Source organism: Pipistrellus kuhlii, unplaced genomic scaffold (assembly GCF_014108245.1).
Source record: "Pipistrellus kuhlii isolate mPipKuh1 unplaced genomic scaffold, mPipKuh1.p scaffold_m20_p_4, whole genome shotgun sequence".
NCBI classification, from domain to species: domain Eukaryota; kingdom Metazoa; phylum Chordata; class Mammalia; order Chiroptera; family Vespertilionidae; genus Pipistrellus; species Pipistrellus kuhlii.
In genome coordinates, this window is record NW_023425540.1 from 81,073,649 (window position 1) to 81,098,375 (window position 24,727).

Consider the following 24,727-nt stretch of genomic DNA (forward strand, 5'->3'; position numbering starts at 1 on the left):
TCAGGGCCCTAATATAATTGAGTCCTTTGTCCGGTTCTGATGTTCTCAAATCCTGCATGCTTATCACCAGTTGCTGCGTTCTGCCTGCACCCATTCACGTAATATTTATTGAGAAGTTCTCTGTACCAAGAACTTGGCTAGAACTGGGTATATGGATTCTCTCTCCAACAGTAAGGTGCTCTGCAGCTGCCGACGTACCAGATCAGCAAGGCCAGGATCTTACTGTCTCACTGCCAACGTGGGTTATAATTGTTGGCAGTGAGAGTGGGCTAGGAGAGTAAATGCTCAAATTGCATGCGCCAGAATCAGCAAGTGGGTGCTTACCCACCCACAGGCCTTCCACGGGTCCTCACTCCCACTCCACCAGCTTTTCCATCCCACTGGCCTCTGAGAGGACACAGCAAAGGATTGCAACAAAACTGACCTGGCCTTAGTCAAGCATTAACACCAAGGAGGGAATAAGCTCCATCCAGCTTTCAAGTATTCCTGCCAGCCAGAGGCACATTACAGAGAATTAGCAGTCTTTAAAAGCGGAAGGAGAAGAGGCATGTCTTAGGCATTGTGGGCATCTCTTGAATTTGCAGAGTCTGAAGTAAGGTGCAGAGCAGCAAGAAGGCCCTGGCCTTAGGGTCAAAGTAACCTGGTTTTGCATTCCATTGTTGCCACCCACTTGGGGTGAGGTCTGCAGCAAGTCACCTGACTTCAGTGGCCCTGCTTTCTCATCAGCAAAATCAGTTCCTTCCTTTTAAGTCTGTTGTGAAGATTAGACATCATGTATGCAAAACACTGGACTCAGACATATCAGAGAATTTCAGTATTTGACAGTGAAGATTGCTTTTATTGCCATTTTTGTTTTTAACAAAATAAATGAGGGTTTACAGTTTTCCCTTAGTAGTTTTGTTTTGTTGTTGTCTTCATTTTCTTACTCTGGAAATGAATAATTTTTAAGCAGCATTGCTATCTGCAAATATTTTGAAAATTAATCTTTTACTTACAGCATGTCGGTTATTTACAGTTTACAGAGCACTTTCACACTGTGGGTGAGACTGTGGAGTAATGACTCTCTCTTTCCTCCAGATGAGGAAACTCAGACTTGGCGAGCCCAAGGAATGTTCCCAAGGCCACCTGGCTTCTAAGTGTCAGAGCTGGTGTCTGAGCTCACACCTGAATCCAGGGCTCCTTTGACTACCTCAGTGACACCTCGGGGGCTAGGTCAGGCTCTTTCATAATGACTTTTCTTTTTCTTGTAGCTGTCAATACCAGCAAATATGCAGAAAGCTATCGGATTCAGACCTATGCTGAATATGTGGGGAAAAAACATGAGGAGAAGCAGATCAAGAGAAAGTGGCCAGAAGATAGTTGGAAGGAGATTGAGAGAAAGCGATTGAATCAGTGCATATCCTGTGCTCTGCAGAATCACTATTACTGCACCAAAAGGTAAGAATCATTGGCTATTGATTTAAAAGCACAGTTATTCTAGCAGTATCTTTTTTTCTTGCTCCCTACACTAATGTAAATAATAAATCTGACTTTTGAGATAGGACTTTAAAAAAAAAAACTTTCCCCATAATATCAGAAGTTACAATTCTTTCTGTGCTTTATCAACCACAGCTGGTTCACTCATACTGCTTACCATCTCTTGTGTCTTCTTACTCCTGACTCCATTCAACGTTAATGCTTCTGTTCTTGGTTCTCAGCTGCCTTTTTCTGGGGAAATTTCCTATTGTTTTGTTCTTGTTTGCTTCATGTTCTACAGCTTATCCTTTCAGAACTTTAAATAGATTTTATCACATCTGTATCTGTATATTAACCAAGTGACCCTCCTAAAATTTGCATATTCCTTAGGATAGACCTTTAGTTTCTGGAATGTACTGTAGAAGTTATCTAGTGACCTCAGACTCTTTCTTGTATTTGAGCAGTGTTAGCAAATTCAACGTAGATCTTTTGGGTTACATATGTTTTAGCAGAGAAAGTGTTTCCCATGATACTTTTTAAACCATTGAAGTGATAAATGCACAAATTTTTAAAAGCTTGCATAGTACAAGAGAATATAAAATGCACGGGTGTAGGGGAATCTGCTCCTCATTCCCAGTTCTCCTTCCCTGTGACGGCTACTTTATCATTTTCTTTTGGTGGTTTCACTCTACCTTTAACTAAAAAGTCTTATCAACTCTGGCCAATATATCTTGATTGCTTCTATATAAAATTAAAAATTAAGCACATATAGTACCTTCCTTTGCTCTCTGTCCCCTTCTCACTTTCGTTAACTACATTAGGTTATTTATACTACTTCCTACTTTTTGTATCTATATTTTTGTGCTTTCTTGAGAGGTTGATTCCAAGAGATAGCAGGAGGTATATAGCATGTATATTATTATGATTGTACAAATATAATTCTCTAGTGAAGAAAGGCTGCATATTTGGGCGATTTTTGTCCCTAGAGTATATCTAACTAGGGCTGAACAATCAAATTACCTTATTTTAAAGTCATTTGAAGTAATTAATTTTTTGTGTGGTTAAGCTACCAACTCAATAAGCATTTAGGTTTGCTTTATATTTGCTTTTATGGATTGCCTTTCTAAAAATTTAATTTTGTCTTATAATTATGTGAAGTATTTATATGGTTCCACAATCAAATCTACCGAGCTTGTCTCTCTGCGCCTTCTCCGGCCTGTTTCTCCCTCCCTTGTAGTGACCAGTTTAATTACTTTTTAGTATATCTTTCCATTCTTATAAATACATAGACAACTAACTGCATATATAAACCCCAACCTTTTGTTAGGTAAATGGTAATGAACACATACTTTTCTCTACCTTCTTTTCCTCACTTGCCAAATAGCATGGAAGTCACTCTTATTCTGCATCTTGCTTAAGTGTGATTCTTTACACTGCAAATGGCTTAGTGTTTTTTAGCCTCCTTATTAACCTGCTAACCTGGGTTTCATTCTAATTTAAAGGATCAACCCTGTAGCGGAACTCGTGAATATTGTAAAGTCACTTGTGAAAGATTGATTTGTGACCCAGTGCTCTAGTTCAGATATATCATTGTTCTGCTACCTTCCTTATGTCTTTCTCTGTCTTGTCAGTATAAAGGTGTAAAGCTCACTGACACACCGAATGCTTTTTTTTTGAATATTTTACAAAGAGGATGAAGGGAGAGAGATAGAGAGCTAGAAACATTGATGAGAGAGAAACATCGACTAGCTGCCTCTTGCACACCCCCAACCGGGGATGTGCCTGCAACCAATGTACATGCCCTTGACCGGAATCGAACCTGGGACCTTTCAGTCCACAAACGCTCTACCACTGAGCCAAACCGGTTTCGGCTCCACCTTATTTTATTGTCTTACCTGCTGTTTAGATGGAAAGAAGTGTAAATATTTCTGTCTTTCTGTGTCCAACGCCGCTAGAAAGTTGTCAGTTCCTGAGTAGGGGCTGCTAGGGATTAAGAAAGTGACAGAGATAGAAGGAAAAAGCAGGTGGGACAGGAAGTTTTACTAAAGCCCAAGACAAAGGAGATTATGTGCATTCTTGTGGCTTCTTTGTAATTGTCATTTCTGGGTGGGCCTAGATAATCATGTTTGTTCCTGGTGCTTGGCTGGATTTAGGTAATGAAATCCACCCTCTGGCCCCTGAGCTGAAGGTCAGGCTGACAACACACTTGCCTCTGGCAAGGTGTGTTTCCAGGATCTGGCTCTGCCAACACCACTGAATTCAGCTGACAATAATTTAAAAAATGTTCATGTGCCTTCCCAGGCGCTCTCTACAAAGAACCATATGAAGTTGGGAATAGATCAACTGTGGGGCCTTGGAATATCTCAGTTTGAAAACCATACATACCTTACCACATTTTTTTAGGGGAAAAATAACATAAAAGCAAATCAATCTCATATGCTGCTGCAGAAATCAGTAGAAAGAACTGGGGAATTCTTGGTAATGACCATGAGGTACATTAATTTATCATCTTAAATTAATGATTCTAAAATGTTGGAGGGGATTGGTTTCTAGTTTGCTATAGTCACAAATTATTCCCAGAAGGCACTTCAAAAATCAAACCAAGATGTGTAAGAAGCATGTCATTTCTTGGTAAGAGAACATCTGGTGACAGGTTGTCCTCTGTTCTGAAGAAGCTGAAATTACATTCTTTATTTCATGAGGGAGAACTTGTTCTCTTCTGGTAAAGCCATCATAACTCTGTTGATTCAACAAGTCAAATTAGTGCTAATGATGTCATCTCATCATCACTTTGACTAAATATATGATTTAGGATGTTTAAATTAATGAATATAATGAAACCATTAGAATTATAGTAATATTTCCCATATGGTCGATAGCTTTCTTTTGATCCTCTTCTTTTATCCACAATTTCTTTCTTTCTATTAGCTAAGATCATTTGTCTACTCATATGGAAATGAGTTCCCTGGCAGAGAGTAAGAGTTGGTACCTGCCATGAGTATGAAAACCTCACCTACCTCTGTCCTTCGACATCATTTGTGAAACAGTAGTTCATTTCCAAATTTGAGCCTGATCAGTTGATATTTCGAGCTTTTTATTCTTCTCAGGTTGGGTTTAATGGGTTTAAGAAAAATAGAAACCACCAAAAATGACAATTTCTGAAGAGATTTAAAGCATGTAGGATTAAAATTCTAATACCATAAATTTTGTTTTGTTTCGATTACTAAGTGTCATTTCTACTTGCAAATGCTAATAATTGTGAAATATAGTAATATCACACTAATTCAGATGAATGGAAGTGAAAGCTAGGCATTTTTTTTTGTTAATCCTCACCTGAGGTTATTTATTTATTTATTTATTTATTTATTTGGGAGAGATGGAAGAGAGAGGTAAAGGCAAAGAGAAACAACGATGTGAGAGAAATACTTCGATTGGTTGCCTCCTGCATGTACCCCAATAAGGGCCCAGGCTAATGAGGAGCCTGCACCAAGATACATGCCCTTGACCGGAATCAAACCCAGAACGCTTTGGTTCTATCCACTGAGCCAAACCGGTAAGATAGAGCGGCTAAATAAATTTTTGAAAAAATGTAGGTATTTCTTTTAAAGAATGGGTAACACCTATAATTGTGTGAGCAAAAGTATTAGTTGATAAAGCCATATATTTGCTGGAAAGGACTTGGAGGTGATCCAGTCCATTTTTTGTGCTTACAAAGGAGAACTGGAGGGTCTGAGAAGCTGTGTCTTATACAAGGTCACAAAGCCAATTAGTAGCAGAACTGAATGTATCCATTTAACATAACCAGACAAGTAATGATTTATTGGTACAGTAGCTATTCATATATGTTAAGTGGATCTTTGTGAAGTTCTTGATGGTTTTAAAATATTTCAATGAAATGTATGAATAACTAGAGGCTCAGTACACAAAATTCATGCATGGTTGAGATCCCTAGGCCTGGCCGGCAATTAGGGCAGATTGGGGCGATGGTCACCAGGCTGGGCGCTGAAGGAATGGATGCCAGATGCTGCCATTGTTGGTGCCCTGCTACCGCGTGGTTCTCTACCTTTCCCCCTCCTTCTTTCCTTGCCTCCATGCTGCCCTGTGGTGGGTGGACAGCAGGCCGATCAAGGCCTACTGGCTGGGGGGAGGGACAAAAAGTTGGTTGCCAGCCCCAAAGAAGGAGCTGACCCTCAGTCCCCCTGGGAAAGGGGCCACATCCGCTGCCACCCACCACCAGTTCCCTGTCCCAGCCCAGGGCTGAAGGCTCCAGTGGGGCTGGGAGAGGAGGTAGCAGTCGCTGGGCCAGGTGTGGAAGGAACAGATGCTGGATGCTGACACCACCATCATCGGCACCCTGCCACTATGCAGTTCTCTGCCTCCTTCCTCCTTCCCTTGTCACCATGGCAGGCCTTTTACACAGCACTTAGATTTCCGTTTCCTTCTCCATGCAAAGTTCTTTGTCATGCTTCTCCCTACTTGCCATCTCCAAAATGAGCTAACATCCCATTCTCTGGTGTGCCTTTGTGAAGGTATTTATATCTCTCTACAGATAAATAATGTGTTCAATTGGTTATGTTTAATTTCCTGGGAAAAAAATTAAAGTAATTTATTTTCTAAAGTAGTTGGATTTTGGTATGGGAGGAGTTGATCATTTTTCCTCCTATATAATTTTGATTACATTACTGGTTTCCTTAGCAAATCCTTTCATCAGAATCAAGGGTAAATTTTGATGCAAAGTAAAATTCGTCCTAGCTTCTGAAAATTTCAGGTATTCTGTATTCAGCTTTAATTAATTGTATGTTGAGTTCTTTATTTAGGAATTGGTGTTAATTTCTGGAATCAATGAAAATGTCTTTGGGTGAGGATTACAAAAATGAGCTACAGTGAGTTACCAGTAGGGGATTGTTTAATATATTTAAAATGAGTTCTTATAAAATACTTCTAATTGAATGCCATTGATTCTTTGTAACCCAGAACCAATTTTTCTCACTTAGGCCAATCTCATATTTGCAAATCAACTTCATACCTAGTACTGACAAATACATATATAAAATCCTCCTCCTCCCAACTACTCCCATCCCATAAAAGATGTTCTTTATTTACTGAGAAGCTATCGAACAGACATAGCTTATTTTATGTTCATTTTGCTCTTTGAAATCAAATTTTGTATTAGAAATGAGTCACAGTTATCAGCAATCTCCAAGGCAGAGTCTATTCAGTATCCTCGCCTCATTCACCCAGATCAGGCCCCAAAATACAGAAGCAGTTATGCTCATGGAATTTGAGCTCAGCATAAGAGTTTGTGAAGACAGAGGTAATGCATTTTCTAGCTCCCAGTTCCTCAGATTTTTCCATTTCATTTTGCTGTGTGAGTCAGTTTGCACAGTGGAACATTCCCTCTTTCCCTTAGTTACCTTTGGTAGGGAATATGGTGTTATCCAGACAGACTGGGGAAGTTGTACTGTACTAAAATGTAAATCTTTTTAAAAAAATATATTTTATTGATTTTTTTTACAGAGAGGAAGGTAGAGAGATAGCTAGAAATGTCGATGAGAGAGAAACATCGACCAGCTGCCTCCTGCACACCCCCTACCGGGGATGTGCCCGCAACCAATGTACATGCCCTTGACCGTAATCGAACCTGGGACCTTTCAGTCCGCAGGTCGACGCTCTACCACTGAGCCAAACCAGTTTCAGCTAAAATGTAAATCTTGTTAATATATATATATAATTCAGGAGGAAATAAGCAAGTAGGTTTGTCACTTGGCCTATTGCATTGTGGGGAGAGCATCCACTGATCTGATCCATTCAACAAACCCTGACTGAAGAGGACTTGCTCTATAAGGACCTGGGCCAGGCACTGTGGGTCCTATGGTCAGCAAGGTGTATGAGATCATGCTCTCAGAACTTACATTCTAGTGGCATGGAGAGAGAAATAGCAAAAAAATAAATAAGCACGGGCAGAGATGAGTTTTAGGAGTGAAATAAAAGGCAGAGGATGCTACAGGGATAGCGGCTGCTTGGGCTCAGGGGTCAGGGAAACCCTTTCTGAGGGGGCCCTTTCTGCAAAGATGGGGATGGAAGAGCATTGGACTTGGAGGACAGCCTCAGATCTGCTTACCCAGCTAGAGGAAGTCATTTGATGAGCTTTTTTTGTATGTAAAATAGGAATGAAAACACATGTTCAACTTCAAATGGACATATACAAGTCTCAAAGGAGAGAATTTTTAAACTGGGCAACCCTTTATAATGAAAGGCGGCTAGTATTTTATCCAGCAGCGTGACCTTCCCAGCCAACGAAAGGACTTGACTATCTTTAAGACGTATTATTGTAGCAACAGGAGTACAGACAGTATGGTGCCCCATAAAGAAGGGTAATGAAACACAATAGTCCAGAAAACCCCCCACACATGTGGTCAGTTGATTTCCAATAGTGTATTTTTTGTTGTTGTTCTTTATTTTTAATCCTCACCTGAGGATATTTTCTCCATTGATTCTTAGAGAGAGTAGAGGTAGGAAGGATGGAGAGAGGAAGAGGGAAAGGGAGAGAAACATTACTTTTCCAAATTCTCAAATCTTCAGCATTTGGGAACAAGAGATCAAAATTCCCAAATTATCCATTATTCTGTATATTTAATAGCACTTTATAAATAATAATGAGTTAGCATAAAACAGTGACTTACTCTTCTGTGATAGGGTTATATTAAAAATTTGAGAGGTAGTTTGGTAAAGTAAGATATAATAAGTGCATGGTTATTATTATGAACCAATATACTATAAAAAATTATGTATTTCAATAAATAATCTCTACCTGATATAGATATTTAGAACATGAAAAGATTAAGATAGCACCAAAGGAATGCCAAATAAATATCATTTAAACATTAAAAGATGTCACATATACTTAATATTTAAAAGTTATTCTCAAATGAGATGTTTAAACACATGTCTAGCTGGTTTGGCTCAGTGAATAGAGCATCAGCCCTCAGACTGAAGAGTCCCAGGTTTGATTCTGATCACAGGCAGGTACCTTGGTTACAGGCTTTACCCCCTGCCCTGGTAGGGGCTTGTGGGGAAGGCAACCCAATTGATGTGTCTCTCTCACATCAATGTTTCTGCCTCTCCCCCTCCTTAACATTCCCTCTCAAAATCAATGGAAAAATATCCTCAGGTGAGGATTAACAACAACAAACCCCATAATATTTCTGGTCAGAACAGAACTACTCTGATTAGCTGGTGAAGATATTTATGCAGCTCTGATCAGATGAGGAAAGCCTCAATCCTATTGGTTGAAATAGGATTCTAGGAACTCCTTTATAAGGGCTCGTTCAGATGACAGAAACACAGTGTGCGCAGGCAGATTAGTACAGGCTTCTCCAGAAGTATGGGGTGTGTGAGAGGCCCCAGCATAGAAATAGCTGCTAGGTTCTGTTTTTTAAAATTTGAGCCCAGTGAGCCACCAGGACCCATTTTTAGACAGTATCTTTCTCAGGGTCCCAATTTTTGTTTATTATAAAAACTAGAGGCCTGATGCATGAAGATTTGTGCAAGAATGGGCCTTCCTTCCCCTGGCTGCTGGCACCGCCTTTGCTCCCAGTGGAACTTCCTTTCTGCCTTCCCATGCTGCCCAGAGGCCTGGAGTGGCTGGGGCGGTGTGGACTGCCTGTGTCCTGCCCTGTCCCTGACCACTGGGTGCCTGTGTATGCAAATTAGCCCAACCTCTTTGTTGGGTTAATTTGCATACTCACTCCTGATTGGCTGATGGGCATCACAGAGGTACGGTCAGTTTGAATGTTACTCTTTTATTAGTGTAAATGATAGATGACTTAAAGACCCCTTGAGACAGACAAACTGAATATTATGGGGAGCATTTAAAGAAAGGAACGCTGAGCAGAGAAATGGGGAACATCCTCAAGGCTAGTGGTGTTTAATCAGGAATAGATGGACAGTAGCAACACTGAAGTGGGGAATATAGGCTCTATTGGGACTGGAAAGCTCTCAAAAGAGAGGGTGGATATATGGGAAAGTGCATATATTGGAAGTCATTAAGGTCAATGTATATTGTATTTGCAACTCGACTGCCTAGTGGAAGATAAGGCTAGAAGAGCAGATTGGGACCCAGATGACAGTGATTCCTGGATAGTATGCCAAGCAGTTTAAATTTAGGTTTGTAGTGGAGAGCCATAGAAGTTTTTGAGCTGGGAACATCTTGATCAAATTTCTGCTTTGGAAGAAGTTTGGCAGCTTTGGAAGGCATGGCTTTGAAGGGGAAGAGAGACTTGAAAGAGGAGAAGAGGGAGAGACAGGCCAATTAGAGTCCTGTTTTGAGTCTGGGTAAGATAGGGAGTGCCCACAGTGGCAGTGGGTGAGGGGAGAGCTGGACTGGTGATAGGTAGAAATAAATTGGGTAAGACTGGAGGCTGCTTGGGGGAGGCACTTATTAAGCTGATGAAAAGTAGTTAATGAGGGGATGAGTTTCTCTGAAGGAGAAGGGCTCAGGCATTGAAGACTGAAAAGGGACAGGTGCTGACTTCGAGCGTGTGAGCCAAGTTGGTGGATAAACATCTAGTATCAAATGAGACATTTTGTTAATGGTCAAGGTTTCCTCTTTCTTGTATTAATAGGTTGACGATACTAGTATATTTATTAGTCATGTATAAACACACACACACTTTAGCCCTAGATTGTGTCATAGCAGGTATCAGAAGATATTCAATGAAATTTACTTTTCTTGTTACATATCATGCTTCTCAGAAAAAAAAATTTAACTTTTAATTTGAAAATAATTTCAAACTTTAAAAAAGTCACACAAATACTGTTATCAAACTCAAGTGGTTTGCCACTTGGGGTGTTCTATTCAAGACAGAGGTGGTTGTTGCAAAGTAATTTTATTTATTTGCAGCAAGTAAGAGGATTCATATTCAAAGCTCTGTCTCTTTGAAGAGAGGCTTAGCCATTGTTTATAAATATTGTTAGGTCTGTTACACATTGATTTCTTCTTTGTACTTGGCTACACTTATCTGGTTGCATTCCAGTCAAGCTCATCCAGTTTACAGCTGATCTGCAAAATACTGTGCCACATTTTAACATTTAGCAAGAATAACATTTAGAACTGTCTAGACCTTGAGACCCTTGTTGTATCTAACAAGAAACTCTGTCCAGATTCATCTGTTGTTAACATATTGCTCCATTTCTTTTTTTGCTTTGTGTACACATGCTCTCTCTTCCTCCCTTTACCCTTCCTCTCTTTGTCTCTATACAGCAGGTCCTCATCATTTCATTCAGTGTTGTTTCACTATAATGTTGATTAGATGCCATTGAAACTTAATGTCTGTTTATATCAATTAGCCTATGGTAGAATTGGTTTTATTATACGGTTTGCTTCAGAGTCACAGAACCTATTGATGTCATTAAGTGAGGGCTTCTGGCTTACTGTACACAGACTCTGTATTGCATTCTTTCTCTCTCTCTCCTCCAACTCCCCAACAACCCCCTCCCCACTACACCAACAATACTACTTTTTTCCTGAACCATGTGAGAGGAAGTTAGATATATAGTGGTCCTTAATACCCAAATACTCTAAATAAGGCTATTCTCTGACATAACTATAGTACAGTTATCAATCTCGGTTATTCAACATTGATCTAATATTTAACTGTTCATATCTGTTTTTTTATTTGATCCCATATTTATAGCTTTTTCTCCTGCAGTATAATATTCAGTCTATAATCCAATCTAAGCACCTGTTTATATATGTTCCATCCAACTTTCCTGTCTCTTTAGTCTTTTTTATGACTTTTTTAAAGAACACACCCCGCCCTGGACACTTTTTTTTTTTTTTCAATAAAATATTTTTTATTTGGATTTGTGTGCTGTTTCTTTATGATTACATTCAGATTATACAGTCCTGACCAAAATACTATATAATTGGGTAACCAAAGGTTTTTCAGGTGTAACATTGTGAAGTATTTACTTCCTAGGGAAGACTTACGTAGGAGAATGTTCCAAGCAGAATGACTTGATTTTATATGTTTTTCAAAACTTGGGGGCTATAATTAAAAAAAATAAAAATCTATTTACAGACTCATTTAGAAGAGACAGGACTCACACTGGCCATGTGGTCTCTGTTTTTATCAAGTTATATTTCAGGAAACATTTTCTTAAGGAAAAATTGGGACATATAATTCTATGTAATTCAACATGTCAGATCCTATGAAGCTTTAAAAGTGAAGCCAGGTTTAATTATACATTTGGCACCTTTTAGGAATAGGAGAGAATTATAGGAAGGTGGGATATGCCCTGTAAGTGTATTCAAATGCATGTGCAGTGTGATAACTGACTCATGATTGCTTCTGTTCTGCTGTGTATCCATTAGGTAGTTGTGAAGAGAACAATGCTGGCTTCTGATTTAATGTAATCAAGACTATTATTTTATACTAGTTCTACTAAAACAGAGACCAGCAAACCGTATAATAAAACCAATTCTACCATAGGCTAATTGATATAAACAATTTTTTTAAATTGTTCTTTAAGCAATTAGAACAGCTTAGATGTGTGTGTGTGTGTGTGTGTGTGTGTGTGTGTGTGTGTGTCTCCAAGTTTGATGTAGAACTTGCTTCTGAATAAGCTTGTCATGGGTAAACCTTTAGACTTCAGTTGATAAGGTCTTAACTTACACATAGGCAGCAGCTGCCCATGTAGTTGATTGCCAGTTAAGTGTTCATAGGATTAAGAGTATTAAAATATTTTTATAGGCTAGTCTTCCTGTTATTCTTAACATATTTCATGTTGTTCCACTGTCTGCCTTTCAGTCCTACAGCTACCAGCACAGGAAGAAAGAGAAAGCTGAGTCTCAGTCAAGCAGAAGCTGGCTCAGAGGCAAGAGAGACTTCTGACCTTGAGTTCGAGCAGACAGATTCCTGTGCTGAACCCCCCACCGAGGGAAGGAAAAAGACCAAGAAATTTAAAAAAATGAAGAAGGACCTTTCTGCAGCAGGTTTGTATGGCTCTTTCTGAAGTTCGGGAGCTGCATGCTCTTCGGCGCGCAGGAAACTTGTGTTCTGTGGGAGAGGCTATGGTTGATGCAAGGGACCAGATGTTTTTAGGACCAATTTAATTTAGTTTGAGGAATCCTTTAAAAGCCCTATCTCTAAAAAAAAAAAAAAAAAAAAAAAAAAAAAAAAAAAGCCCTGGCTCTTGATAGAGAAGGTTAAAGATGGTTATCCCATTTTGGTATCTTCTCTCTCCTCCATGGGTTAGAGGTTTGCTGATGTGCTTAAAGTAGCCTCCATATTTTAAATGTACATTTAACTTTGCACAGAGGCCTACTCCTACACATATTATTTTTGGTAGCAGAGTTTTTTTCACTGTTCCCACGAAAACCCAGGCAACCTGAATTTCTCTCTAAAGCAGAATTATATAAGGAGCAAAGGAAACGAAATTAGCACATGTTGAGAGCTTACTATGTGCTAGATGCTGTAGTAGGAGTTTTTTCCTTTCCATATTTAATTTCATCCTCACAATAGCCCAGACAGGGAAGTGCCGTCAGAAACATACGCAAGTCCCTGTAGCTGCTAGTAAGAAGCAGACCGGAAGGTGAGCCCCAGCCCACCTGAAGCTGAAACACACATCCTCTCTGTCACTCAGACATGCTATGGAGGATCCATGACTTAGCTCAGCCCTTCATGCTCAGACCCTATACAGGGCTATAGTGTGGGAGGAAGGGGCTTGCTTGTCAGATCCAGCCATAACCCAATGAGGCAACAGTCACAGTGACAATGATTATAGTTGCTGCTGACTGTTTGCCAAGGATCCAGTACGACACCTAATGCTTAACAGAAATTCGTCCATGTAAATATCTGAGACAGTCATCCTGGGCTGGTTGGTTTACAGTTAAGAAAACAGAGGCCTAATGGATTACTGACTTGCCCAGGGTCATGGAGCAGTTAATTCTGTCCTATAAGGAAGCTGGTGTTTGTAAGCACATTATGTACTGTCTGTTCGGGGAAGAAGGCCCAGCTAGCTAGATGCCATTATTCCCTGTTCCTTGTCTCTTTACATCATGACAGTCGCCCTGGTCAGCAGGCCCAACAACCAAACTGAAGGAAGGTAGGAAAGCAGTGGAACGTGATTCACACCCAAGCTAGGAACTCGTGTTTCAGTTCATTCCTTTGCATGTGGGCCAAACTAGCTGTAGGAAGTTTTCTGCACCTCAGTATTAATGAAATGAAAGAAGTGGCAAAATGTCGCATAAGCTTTTTTTACGATATGCTGATGCCTAACTTAACTGAAAACTTTAAACTCTGATTGGAAGCCTGGAGTGCATATTTGAGCTGTCTCCTTGAATCGGGGTGTCTCCCTTTACTTGCCTCCCATGCTTTCCTTAAAATAAGTTCTTGAGAAGTTCTTAATCTGTAACATACTTAGTCTTCATCTGTGATACCTTGTTACTGCTGCTGATCTATACCTGCTCAACACATGTTAAATATTAAATGTTAGCCCGACTTTTAGCGGTCACTCTGAGCATGATGGAGGGGCGGAAAGGGAGTGCTCCCTCTTGTATTCCTTTCCTCCATATCTTGTTCTCTCTTGAAGTTTTCAGCTTAGCTGTTACTTTTCAGGGACAAAATTTCAGGGTTTTTTCCTATCTCAGCATAATCTTAAAGGTATTAAAATCAAAATACCTAGTAATAGACTGCATTAATAGATTAGCTCCTTTTATAGCTATCATCGGTTTAAATGAAAGCTTTATATGAATTATTTGGGGTTTTGAATTTATATCATCATCATTTAAATAGTTTTTTTCCCCTCTCCCATTGACAGTAAAACTAACTGCCAAAAGATATGAGAAAAAAAAAAAAAAAAAAAAAGATAGATTTTGTACTTCATTGTCAGTCATAGAGAGAAACATCCTGACAACTTTGAATTGAACCACAGAACTTGAGAGAATTTAGCTTTCTTTGGGAGTACCACTCACCAAATTAGACCTAGCAGTGGCAGGGTAGAAATGTAATGGATTCTTTTCCGTTGGTTTGTTGTAGCGTTTTGTCCTGATATTAGCAGCTGCAGGTCAAGTGTTTAGGTGTGGAATTAACCAACTTTGATTGCTTGGTGACTTTAATAAGGTTCTGCAGTAGTGAGAGGATCAGGTTCAGGCCCTGTGAAGGGTTTGTCTTCAGCTCTCAAGTTCAGAGCCGTGAAGCCTGCTTGGGTGTTGGCTGGAACTGAGCTGCAGTGTTTGCAGTGTGGGAAAGTCTGTCTCAGAGACAGGTTAAAGCATCAAGTCTGAGCTGTGCTACTGTGGAGAGAGTATCTTGGCAGGTACTCGGGGGACTCACAGAGGGGTGTTGGGTACCCAGCACCCTCAGTGAGGGCATGAAAACATAAAACATTGCGTCATTTGTAGGGAAATTTCTCTTTTCCAAGAAGGACGTAGCAAGAAGTAAGACCATAGAATGTCGTGTTCTGTGGCAATCCTGGGACAAAAGATGCTCAATAAACCCCACACAAAACTGCCGTTTTCCTTAGTTATACAGAGTGATATCTGAAGTACATGAGGAGGTAAGTATTAGAACCCTTTCTTAACAAAATGACCCATTTAAGTTTAAATAATATACCAGACATTGTACTAGGAACGTCCTTTGTTAACTTGTTTAGCCCTTAGAAAAACCCTATCAAGTACATACTCAATTTCTATAGGAAACCAAGGCTCAAAGAGTTATCAACTGGCCAAGTCAAATATGCGGGGGCGGGGGGGGGAGGGGAGGGCGGGGAGTGTGAGGCTGTTTGATCAGAGCTCACACATTGCACCAGAGGAAGCAAAGGGTTCTTTGTGTACAAACATGAGGATTTCTGGCAGTTGTTCTGGATCAGAAATAGTTACCAACCTGGACTTTCAAGTGAAGTCTGATAAAAACCCAGCGACCTCTCCCCTTGGAGCTTCCACTTTATGCACATAGTATGTACTTAGTAACTATTTTTCTCTTAGGCTTTGCTGTTTCTATCCTACTTTTAGGAAGCAAATATGTAATATAAGCTCCCTTCTTTTACACTTATTATGATTAGTGTAGATGGATAGTGCCATCTACTTTTTCTCTGCAGAATCCAAGGTACATAAAGGAAAACAGTTCTGTGTGCCATTTATGCTGGAATAAACTGTCTTTGGGAAATGGTCCCAGGCAGTGTTTAATGGATGGGCTTCCGTAGCACACTTGTTCGGGATGACTAAGTGAAGAGGGTCCCCAGGGCCTGGAGAAACCCCAGCCCGCCTGTAGGCCGGCAGTAGCCGCCTGACACTGAGCAGCCTGGCTACTCTGAATACTGATGGGCAGTCCAGGGCCGGCGGTTCCCTGAGCATCCTGCTAGGCAGTGGTCACGAAGGAATGCCGGAGACGTGGACCGTTTGCATTGACTGTTCTGTCATGATAGAGACGTTGCCCCAAGTCTCTCTTCCCACTTGCATTTAAAGCAGCACATTAGACCTTTGACTTTTTGCTAAGAACCGTGAGTTTCACTGGAATCTTGCCTAGTCTGCTGAACTTTTCAAGCTCAAAGCCATAGGATTAGAATATAAACATTAGAATCTTCATCGAGCAGCACTCTCTGTACACTATGACAGGCCTCCTTAGAGTCAGAAATGAGATCTGCAGTTGCTGCTGTTGTCAGCTGAGTAACCAGGCTGGGAAAGTTCACAGACCCCCCCAGGAGCTTTTTAATTACTCCAAGTGTGGTCTCCAGCCGAAGTGTGGGAAGCGAGATGTGTGCTGCTCTGGGCTGAGGGGCAGTTTGCTCAGTGCATTTTTGTGCCTTCCCCGTTTCTCCTGGCAACTCTCTGGGACCCCCACAAATCATCCAGGGGGGGCTTCGCCTGTTGGGAAACCACCCTTTGGAGCATTTCCTAAGGAGTTAGTAACTTTTTATGGCACCCCAAAGGATCTTCCCAAATACAGCATTCCACTCTGTAGAAAATGATACCTTGGCATATTTCCAGTGTACCATGTAGCTTTTAGATTCTCTTTTGGATTCACCTAAGGTCAGAGATGTCTTACCTCTCAGAGATCCTTCCTCTCCACTCTAGTTAGTTGAAAGATAAATAAGCAGAAGCAGTCACCAATTGTGTAGACCACTTTTTAATCTCTTTTGTTTTGGTTAATAAAAATAATGTGCTCACTATGAAAATCTGTAAAGCGAAGAAAATTAGAAAGTTACTCGATAGTTTGTTAATGTGTTTTACTCCACCTCTCATTTTTTAAAAACATTTTTTAAATTGATTTCAGCCAGGAAAGAAGAGGGAGAGAGAAGTAGAAATATCAGTGATGAGAGAGAGAATCATTGGTCAGCTGCCTCCTGCATGCCCCCAACTGGGGATCCAGCTCACAACCCAGGCAAGTGCCCTGACTAGAAATTGTACTGTGACCTCCTGGTTCATAGGTCAACACTCCACACTGAGCACCTCTGGTTGGGCTCCGCCTGTCATTTTTATACATCACTGGCATCATACTTATAAAAGTTAGTATCCTGTTTTTTCTCCATAAAAAAAACAACAGCCCAAACCAGTTTGGCTCAGTGGATAGAGCGTTGGCCTAGGGACTGAAAGGTCCGGGGTTGGATTCTGGTCAAGGGCATGTACCTTGGTTGCGGGCACATCCCCAGTAGGGGGTGTGCAAGAGGCAGCTGATTGATGACTCTCTCTCATCGATGTTTCTAACTCTCTATCTCTCTCCGTTCCTCTCTGTACAAAATCAATAAAATATATTAAAAAAAAAAAAAGGTGTCAGAGATGAAGTGTCAGAGATACGTAATGCCAACAGTTGGTCTTCAGACATACTTTGTCAATGACACCACTTTCTTTCAGCTTCAGAATGTCAACAAAACAACCAAATTGACAATCGACAATAACAAATCGAAACACATATGATTGGCACCAGCGAGAGCTTTATATGTAATGCACATGCGCGAGCCAGCATTTATTTTCAAATTACCAGTGTGCATCATATGCACCGGCCAGTTGGTCTGTTGGACAGATGGGTGGTCAGTCATTTAGCCTTTTATATAGATAGATTTTGCCAGTTGGCATTTAGATTGGTACCAGATTTTGACTACAAAGAATCAAACTGCTATAAACATTTAGGAACAGGTTTTTTAATGGACTAATTTTCATTTCTTTTAAGTAAATACTGGGTGTAGAATCGATGGGTCATATAGCAAGTGTATGTTTGACTTCATAAGAAACTAGCACACTGTTTTCTAAAGTAGCTGCACCATTTGCATTCCCACCAGCAGAGTAGGATAGTCCCAGTGGCCCTATACATTGACAAGTACTGGTATTGTCCTTTTACAGCCATTCCAATGGGCATGTAGTGATTTGCTTTGATTTGAATTTCCCTAATGACTAATTGATGTTAAGTATCTCTTTATGTGATTATTTGCCATCCAAATCTCTCCTTTGTTAATATATTTGCCCTTCCTCCATACCCCCACTGAGTAGTTTTCTTCTTATTCAGTTTTGAGAGTTCTTTATATATTCTGAATACAAGTTCTTTTGGGTGTTTTGCAAAATCTTCCAAATTTTTCATATTCTGTGTGTGTGTGTGTGTGTGTATGTGTATGTGTGTGTACTTTACAGAGGTTTTTTTTTTTTAATTATCTTAACAGTATTTTTCAAGTAGCAGAAGCTTTAAATTTTAACAAAATCCAATTTATCAATTTTCCTTGCATTATGCCTTAGGTATTATATTTAAGAAATCTTTGCCTAACTCAAGATTGCAATGATTTTCTTCTATGTTTTCTTCTAGAAGTTTTATAGTTTTAGGTTTTACATTTAGGTGTACAATCCATTTTTAATTAATCTTTGTAAAGGATGCAAGGTATGGATTGAGGTCCATCATAGTAGGCGGCAAATGTCCTTAAGTATTTGTTTTAAAAAATAAAAATTGTTCCTAAGTAATTTTTGCACTCTAGAAAAACAGGACTGTGAAAATGAAAAACTGAGTTCCATGGAAAATTTAACATGGCTCCTTACCTACCAGCTCTGAGACTGATCCTTGGACAGTCCACAGTGCTCTCTTTCTGGAAAGTGCTGGAAAGAACACTAGCTTGCCTATGTCTAGGTCTCCTTTAAGGTTCCTAAAGTTCTGGTTCCTCCGTACATATTCTTATTCAGCAGCTGCACATTTTAGACAGTGAAAATCAGCATCTTTTTGACAGCAGGCTGATGGCTTCCTGGGAACAACCATGCTCAGTGTTGGGCTCCTTATTGATCAGGGGAAGGGACCCAGTGTGTATGAAAAACTTGCTCTGCGCTAGGAATTTTGCTAGATCCCAGATTCCGCTGTGGCATAAAGTAGTCAGTCCATCTTATAGACGAGGCAGTGAAAGTGGTTCTAAGTCATCCAGCTAGTAAAATGGGCAAGCCAGATTTGCCCAACTCCAAAGTCCTTTCCATTATTTCTCACTAGGTCTTCACAGAGTCACTGCTGTGTATATGGTGGCATGTCGCCTTACTCCTACTAACACATGTTCCCATCCATCTAATGGCAGGTGCTGCTATAAGCATAACAGTGCAAGTGCTTTTAGTCATTTACCTTCCCCCGCTCCCCTTGGCTAGTTTTAATTCATTTTCTCACGTTGGGCATTGTGGCCTTTACCTGTATAGTGGCTAATTGGCTGCCATTTATTTGATGCGAATTATAAAAATGCCCTTATTGATATTTATTTTCCTGCCTTCCAGTAGGTACTGTTGGAACATATGAGTGAGAAGGTCAGGCCAGTTATGTTTATCATGGGCCAATACAGCACTTAGTTATTCCAAAGACAGTGATTCTGGATTTATTTTGTTTGTTTGTTTGTTTTTAATATTTTTTTAGCAGAATCATATGAATCTTTTTCACGTGAGTCATCTCCAGCCATTTTCTCTGCTCAGGAGAGGTCTTGCAGTCTTCATTGCGAGTCCCAAGACTTGCATGTTCAACACAGCGGTGCAAACATCAAAGTTCCCCCTCCTGGTCTGCTCCCCTGTCTCTCTCTGGATTTTTTCTCAATAAGTGATCGGAAGTGGGATTTCTCATTTTAGCTGAAATGCCCGTGTTATTTCAGGTGTTCAGATCTCGTTCCTTTTAGGTATTCCTGTCATTAACAGTAGCCAGTCTCAGCTGAGTGATTTTCTACTTTGTGGGTCACCGAACCCATATCTTCTTAAGAGTTACTCTCCATTTCAGGCATCATCAAAGACCTCTTTTGAAATCTTGGAATGTTAGCAGCTGGGATTGGCTCTGCCCATTTTCCCTGCCAACCCTGCAGTTATGGCTTAAATAAGGCATGACACCAGCGGTGCAGGAAGAGCCTGGCCCGCTACACTTTCCATTGTGAACACGCCTTTTCCTAACTTAGTTCCCGTTCGCTCTGCTCCGGACATCGGCGCTCCAGGCCCTGACACATCTGTGTAGTTTCTGTTGCAGAAAGTGGCGTGGATGGAAAAGAAGGGCTTCTCACTTTGAGTTGAAGCTGTTTGTAATGGAAAAGGTTCCGTCAGTCCACGAAGACCTTAGCCGAAGCTGCTGAGGTCGGAAAAAGCTACAAGCTTCTTTGCCCTTTTTGGGATCTCAGAACCCGCACTGGTCAGCTTCCCTCCACGCTGATCTCAGTGCCCGTAGCCCACAGATCACAGAAACCCAGCCTTCTGGGACTCGGCGGGGTTCTTGGTGCTGTAGACAGATGCAGACTCTATCTCAGCCACTCAGCCTCGCTGAGCCTCTTCCTGCATCTGTGAAATGGGGATATTTGTACCATCGTGTGGGGCTTATCTGAAAAGTAAACGAACAGTGCTCAGCATGGTGGCTAGCAAAGAATATGGTGTGTGTGCCACTGGGAAATGTAAGTGTCCACATGGTTAACTCCTGTAAAATGACAGAGGCAGCCGAGTGGGGAGGGAGGCACCTCATGTCCTACCTGGGCTGTGTCTGTGTTGTCCTGCATGTGCTGGACACAGTTCTCCCTGGACAAGACCTGTCAGGACTTTTCCCTCGTGACCGTGCAGCCGCCCTGCCCTGTGATGGCGGCTCTGTTCTCCGGGGACTGCCCTCTCCTTGCTCATCTTATTTTGTCTTTCCACCAGGAAGCATCTCGGACAGCTCTGCCAAGCTCTTTGAAGTTCCCGACACGTGGTAGCCGAGGCCCGAGCGAGACAGCCGCGGGTGCCATCGCTGGGAAAGAACCAGCAGACGTTGGAAGCCATACCCTGTTCAATGAGTGCGGTGTGTGTGGGGGTTTGAAAATGGCGTCGCCTGGAAAAAGCTCAGCTCTTGTTTTCGTGGCTGTGCATTTTCCCTTCCTTTCGGTTGTAAACTGTCTGCTGACACTCAGCACGGTTGTAGGCTGTAGGGTGTACATTATTGACCAGTTACTTGTTGCTCGTGTGAAGCCTTCCCCATGAATTCATTAGCGTGTGTGAGACTCCACCTGACGGGGGAGCTGACGCTCTTGGGGGCTGTGATGACGAGTTTGGGGTTGAACTCCTTCCTGCTTCAAGGGGTTTCCTTGTCTCCCCATGCTCGGCTTCCGCGGCCGTCCCAGCACATGGTTACCGGCTCCGAGTGCGGAAATCGGTTATATCTGTCTGCTTCCCACCGTAGCTGTCTGAAAACACGAAGCTTTCAAGCTTATCTTTCCAGTAGGAGAATCTCTACCAACAAAGGAGCTGACCATATGCCTTGGCCTCGGGCATATTTACTTCGAGTTATTTTCCCCTAAGATGTGAGCTTCTTGGGCTGGGACAAGTAAGAAGGTTAATTTCTGTTTTTACGTGTAGTGCTCTGTTCACTCGCCAGTGTGGTTGTCTCCTCCGTGTGTGGGTGGCCGTCCCGGGAGAAGGTGGCATGTGTGCACACCTGTGCGTGCCTGTGTGAAATCATGACAAAGCTGCGTGTACCCGCCCTTCCTCTGTCAAAGCAGATCACAGCGCAGACGGAATTTCGTGGATCTCCTTCCATAGAGCTGCTTCCTAGAGATCATTGTTAGATATATAACATTTTTGTATCACAGAAATAAAAATGAAAAATGTATTTCCAAAAGGTGAAAATTAAAGACATTTTCATAGGATTCTGTTTTTTTCCTTCCTTTTTTTTTTTTTTAATAAGTGAATGATATATTCAGTCTCTATATAGGCATCATTTCTCTCTAACGTTCAGCCCTGAAAAGCTGAGGTAAGTCACCGGAGCTGCTTTTTTCTCTCTAACCCTGAACCAGCCTCGTGAGTGAGAGCCTGTGCTGGTGGCCCTCTGGTAAAGGTGGCGGGGAGGCTGCATCTTTCCACAGTGGGAGGAGCCTGAGCCCTCACAGCTGGCCGGAACTGCAAATGAGTTCTGCGAATTCAGATTTGTAAGACACTTCCCCACTGAAGAGCCTCTTAACGTTCCCCATGCTAGTCCTCTCCCTTCGCTGGAGTCTGATAGCCACAAAGTCACAAACCCAAACTGGCGCCTCCTAAGCCTTCAGTGCTCCCAGCTCAGTGGGGAAGTGAGATGGGGGAGTGGGAAACGGCAAAGGAAGGGACCAAGGCAGGAGAGTACAGAGCCGGCTGGGCTCTGCTGGCATTACAGCTCACAGGGAAAACAGCTAGTGCCCGACACTGCTTCTTCACTAGTGAATAAGAGGGAAACCACCTGAGATGGTGATTGACATACCTGTGAAGAGTACACATGGCCTAAGGAGGGCGCCTGCCAGGACTCGCAGATCGAGGGGTGGTCTAACCAGCCCCGGGTCTGCAGTGGGGGAGAGATTGGCTTCTGGCCCCAAGGTAATGAAATTCCTCATTGTCCCCTGACGCCCAAAGCTTCCTGCTCCAAAAGCTTTGCACCCACGCAGGTTGTACTCCTGTCAGAGAGGGGCTTGGTGAGGAGTGCTTTCTAGAAAGGACTTTTATTTCAGCTCCAGCTCTGTGGTTTTGGACACATCATTTACCCTCTCTGAGCCTCAGTTTTCCTCAGTCATAAAATTAGGATAATAAACCTGCTTTACAGGGTGGCTGTGAGAACTCGGATTATGTAAAATGCCCAATATACACAGTGCCCAATAAATTGTACTATTATTTGAAGATCATGCTTTTGATCTGGAACTAGTAGATGTGATTCTGCAACTAGAGCCCACATAAGCATGGTCGACGGAATTTGGCGTAAATACCGAGTGAAGTTCAGACATGCCCTGGCCTCTATTTTCCCATCAGCAGCAAACTACTTAAACAGGTGAACTAGGTTGGCCCTTTCCCCCTTCTATACAGACCACCTAGGCTTTCTCAATGTCTCTTTCTAGCTTTGGCTTTTTGATAGTGAGGCCCAGGGGCATACTGTTATGATGGGGCTGTGGCTCTCAGGTTTCTGGAGGACTGGCCAAATGGGGCAGGCCTGGCAGGGGGCGCCTCGGTGTCTCTCTGCCCATAGTTTTGTAGTTCTTTGATTTCGGAGTTGTGGTGGAGACTGAGCACTGCGTCTCTGTTTTTATAGCTTCGTATTTTTCTATCCCGCCCCCCCCCCCCCCCGCAACATTTGATTATGAACATTTTCAAACATACAGAGAAGTTGAAAGAATTTACTCAGTGAACATGCATTTACCGCCTAGATTGTACAGTTTCCATTTTGCTGTTTGTGTTTTATTATATAACCACTAGTGTCCCAGTGCAAGGATTCTTCACATGGAAAGGAAATTAATTAGAATGTGGCCGGCAGGATTGGATGAGGCAAGATGTGCCAGATATATCCTGGAGCGGTCCCTTCCCAGCCGGCCTCACCTGGGGTGGCATCGTGGCTCGAAGGGCATCTGCAGAGAGAGTGGGGTCCCTCCAGCAGGTGGGTCCCTCGGCCTGGCCTGCAGGGATCGGACTGAAACCTGCAGTCCGACATCCCCCGAGGGGTCCCGGAGTGCGAGAGAGCACTCTGCAAAGTTGCTGTCGTACAGGGTGTGAAATACAAACGCAAGTGTGCACTAAACCATATTTGGGGTCCACAGTGCCCCAGCAACAGCATGAGCCAAGGCCAAAGGTGGAATCACGTGGCCCTGTGAGGTGTTTGGTTCCCTCCTCTCTGGTTTAGGGATGTGTCACCCGAGAACCTCTGCTGCCAAGTCACTATAGCTCAGCAGCTCCTACTTTGAGTGTCTGCTCCCTGGTGGTCAGTGCACACCATAGTGACCAGTCAGATGGACACTTAGCCTATTAGCCTTTTATATATATAGATTTGTCTGTCTTCCATTCATCCATGAATTCATCATTTCTAAGTTGCAAACATCAGTACAGTCCTCCACCCAAATACTCCAGCGTGCTTGTCATTAGTCAGAATTTAGTATTTGTATATATTTGGGGGTCTGTGGGGATAAACTTTATAGTGAAAATGCCCAAATCTTAAATGTACTATTAGCCTTAAAACTTAAACAAAAGTTGTTAAGCAGCAAATGAGTTTATTCAACAGTAGCAGAGGAGTTTCAGTTCTGGACAAGCAGATTATGAGAAACACAGGCCAGATTGGAGCACAAAAGAGAAGAATCCTCTCGGAAAGGAAAGGAGGAATTTGGGAGGGGTTCTGAACAAAGGAGGAAAATGAGAGATGGAAGTGGTGATGAGTTCTCATGGTTGCAGGCAAGACCAGTTGCTGTTTGTGGCGGAGAGGACATTTTCCTTCTGCTGAAGTACAAAAGCTGCAATGAGGGATAGTGGGGAGGGTCCCACAGCTTTCCAGCTCTATTTCCTTTTATTAAATCTTCACCTGAAGATGCTGATTTTAGAGAGAGAGCAAGTGGGGAGGGGAGGGAGAATAACATCCCATGGTTGCTGATTGAACGTGCAAGCTAGGCATGTGCCCTGACCGGGAGTCAAACCGGTGACCTTTTGGTGTATGGGATGGCATTCCAACCAACTGAGCCACACTGGCCAGGGCTCTGACTCCATTTTGAATGAGGCTTCCTTTATTCACGCTCACGTGTCAGGATGCAGAACATGACCATCACCCAGAATACTCCCAAATGCTTCTTCCCACCCAACCCCTTCCTCACATCCATCCCCAGAGGCAACCACCAGTCTGAATATTTTTTTAAAATAGATTTTTAGTGATTTCAGAGAGGGAAAGGGATAGAAATCCCAATGATGAGACTCATTCATCGGCTGCCTCCTGCATGCCCCACACTGGGGATCCAGCCTGCATCCTAGGCATGTGCCCTGATTGGGAATTGAACTGTGACCCCCTTGTTCATAGATCGGCCCTCAATCACTGAGCCACACTGGCCAGGCAAT

General features: G+C 42.1%; 1 protein-coding gene across 2 annotated transcripts in view; it reads left to right on the forward strand.

Moving 5' to 3' along the window:
* PARN (poly(A)-specific ribonuclease) overlaps positions 1–21,549 on the forward strand; it is a 126,664-nt gene extending 105,115 nt beyond the window's left edge. For both annotated transcript variants that reach the window (XM_036409803.2, XM_036409804.2), the window contains 3 exons: positions 1,251–1,437; positions 12,267–12,451; positions 20,567–21,549. In XM_036409803.2, the coding sequence (XP_036265696.1) occupies positions 1,251–1,437; positions 12,267–12,451; positions 20,567–20,619 (425 nt within the window). In that variant the 3' untranslated portion in view covers positions 20,620–21,549. The remainder of the gene's footprint in view (positions 1–1,250; positions 1,438–12,266; positions 12,452–20,566) is intronic.
* The last annotated feature ends 3,178 nt before the right edge of the window (positions 21,550–24,727 follow it).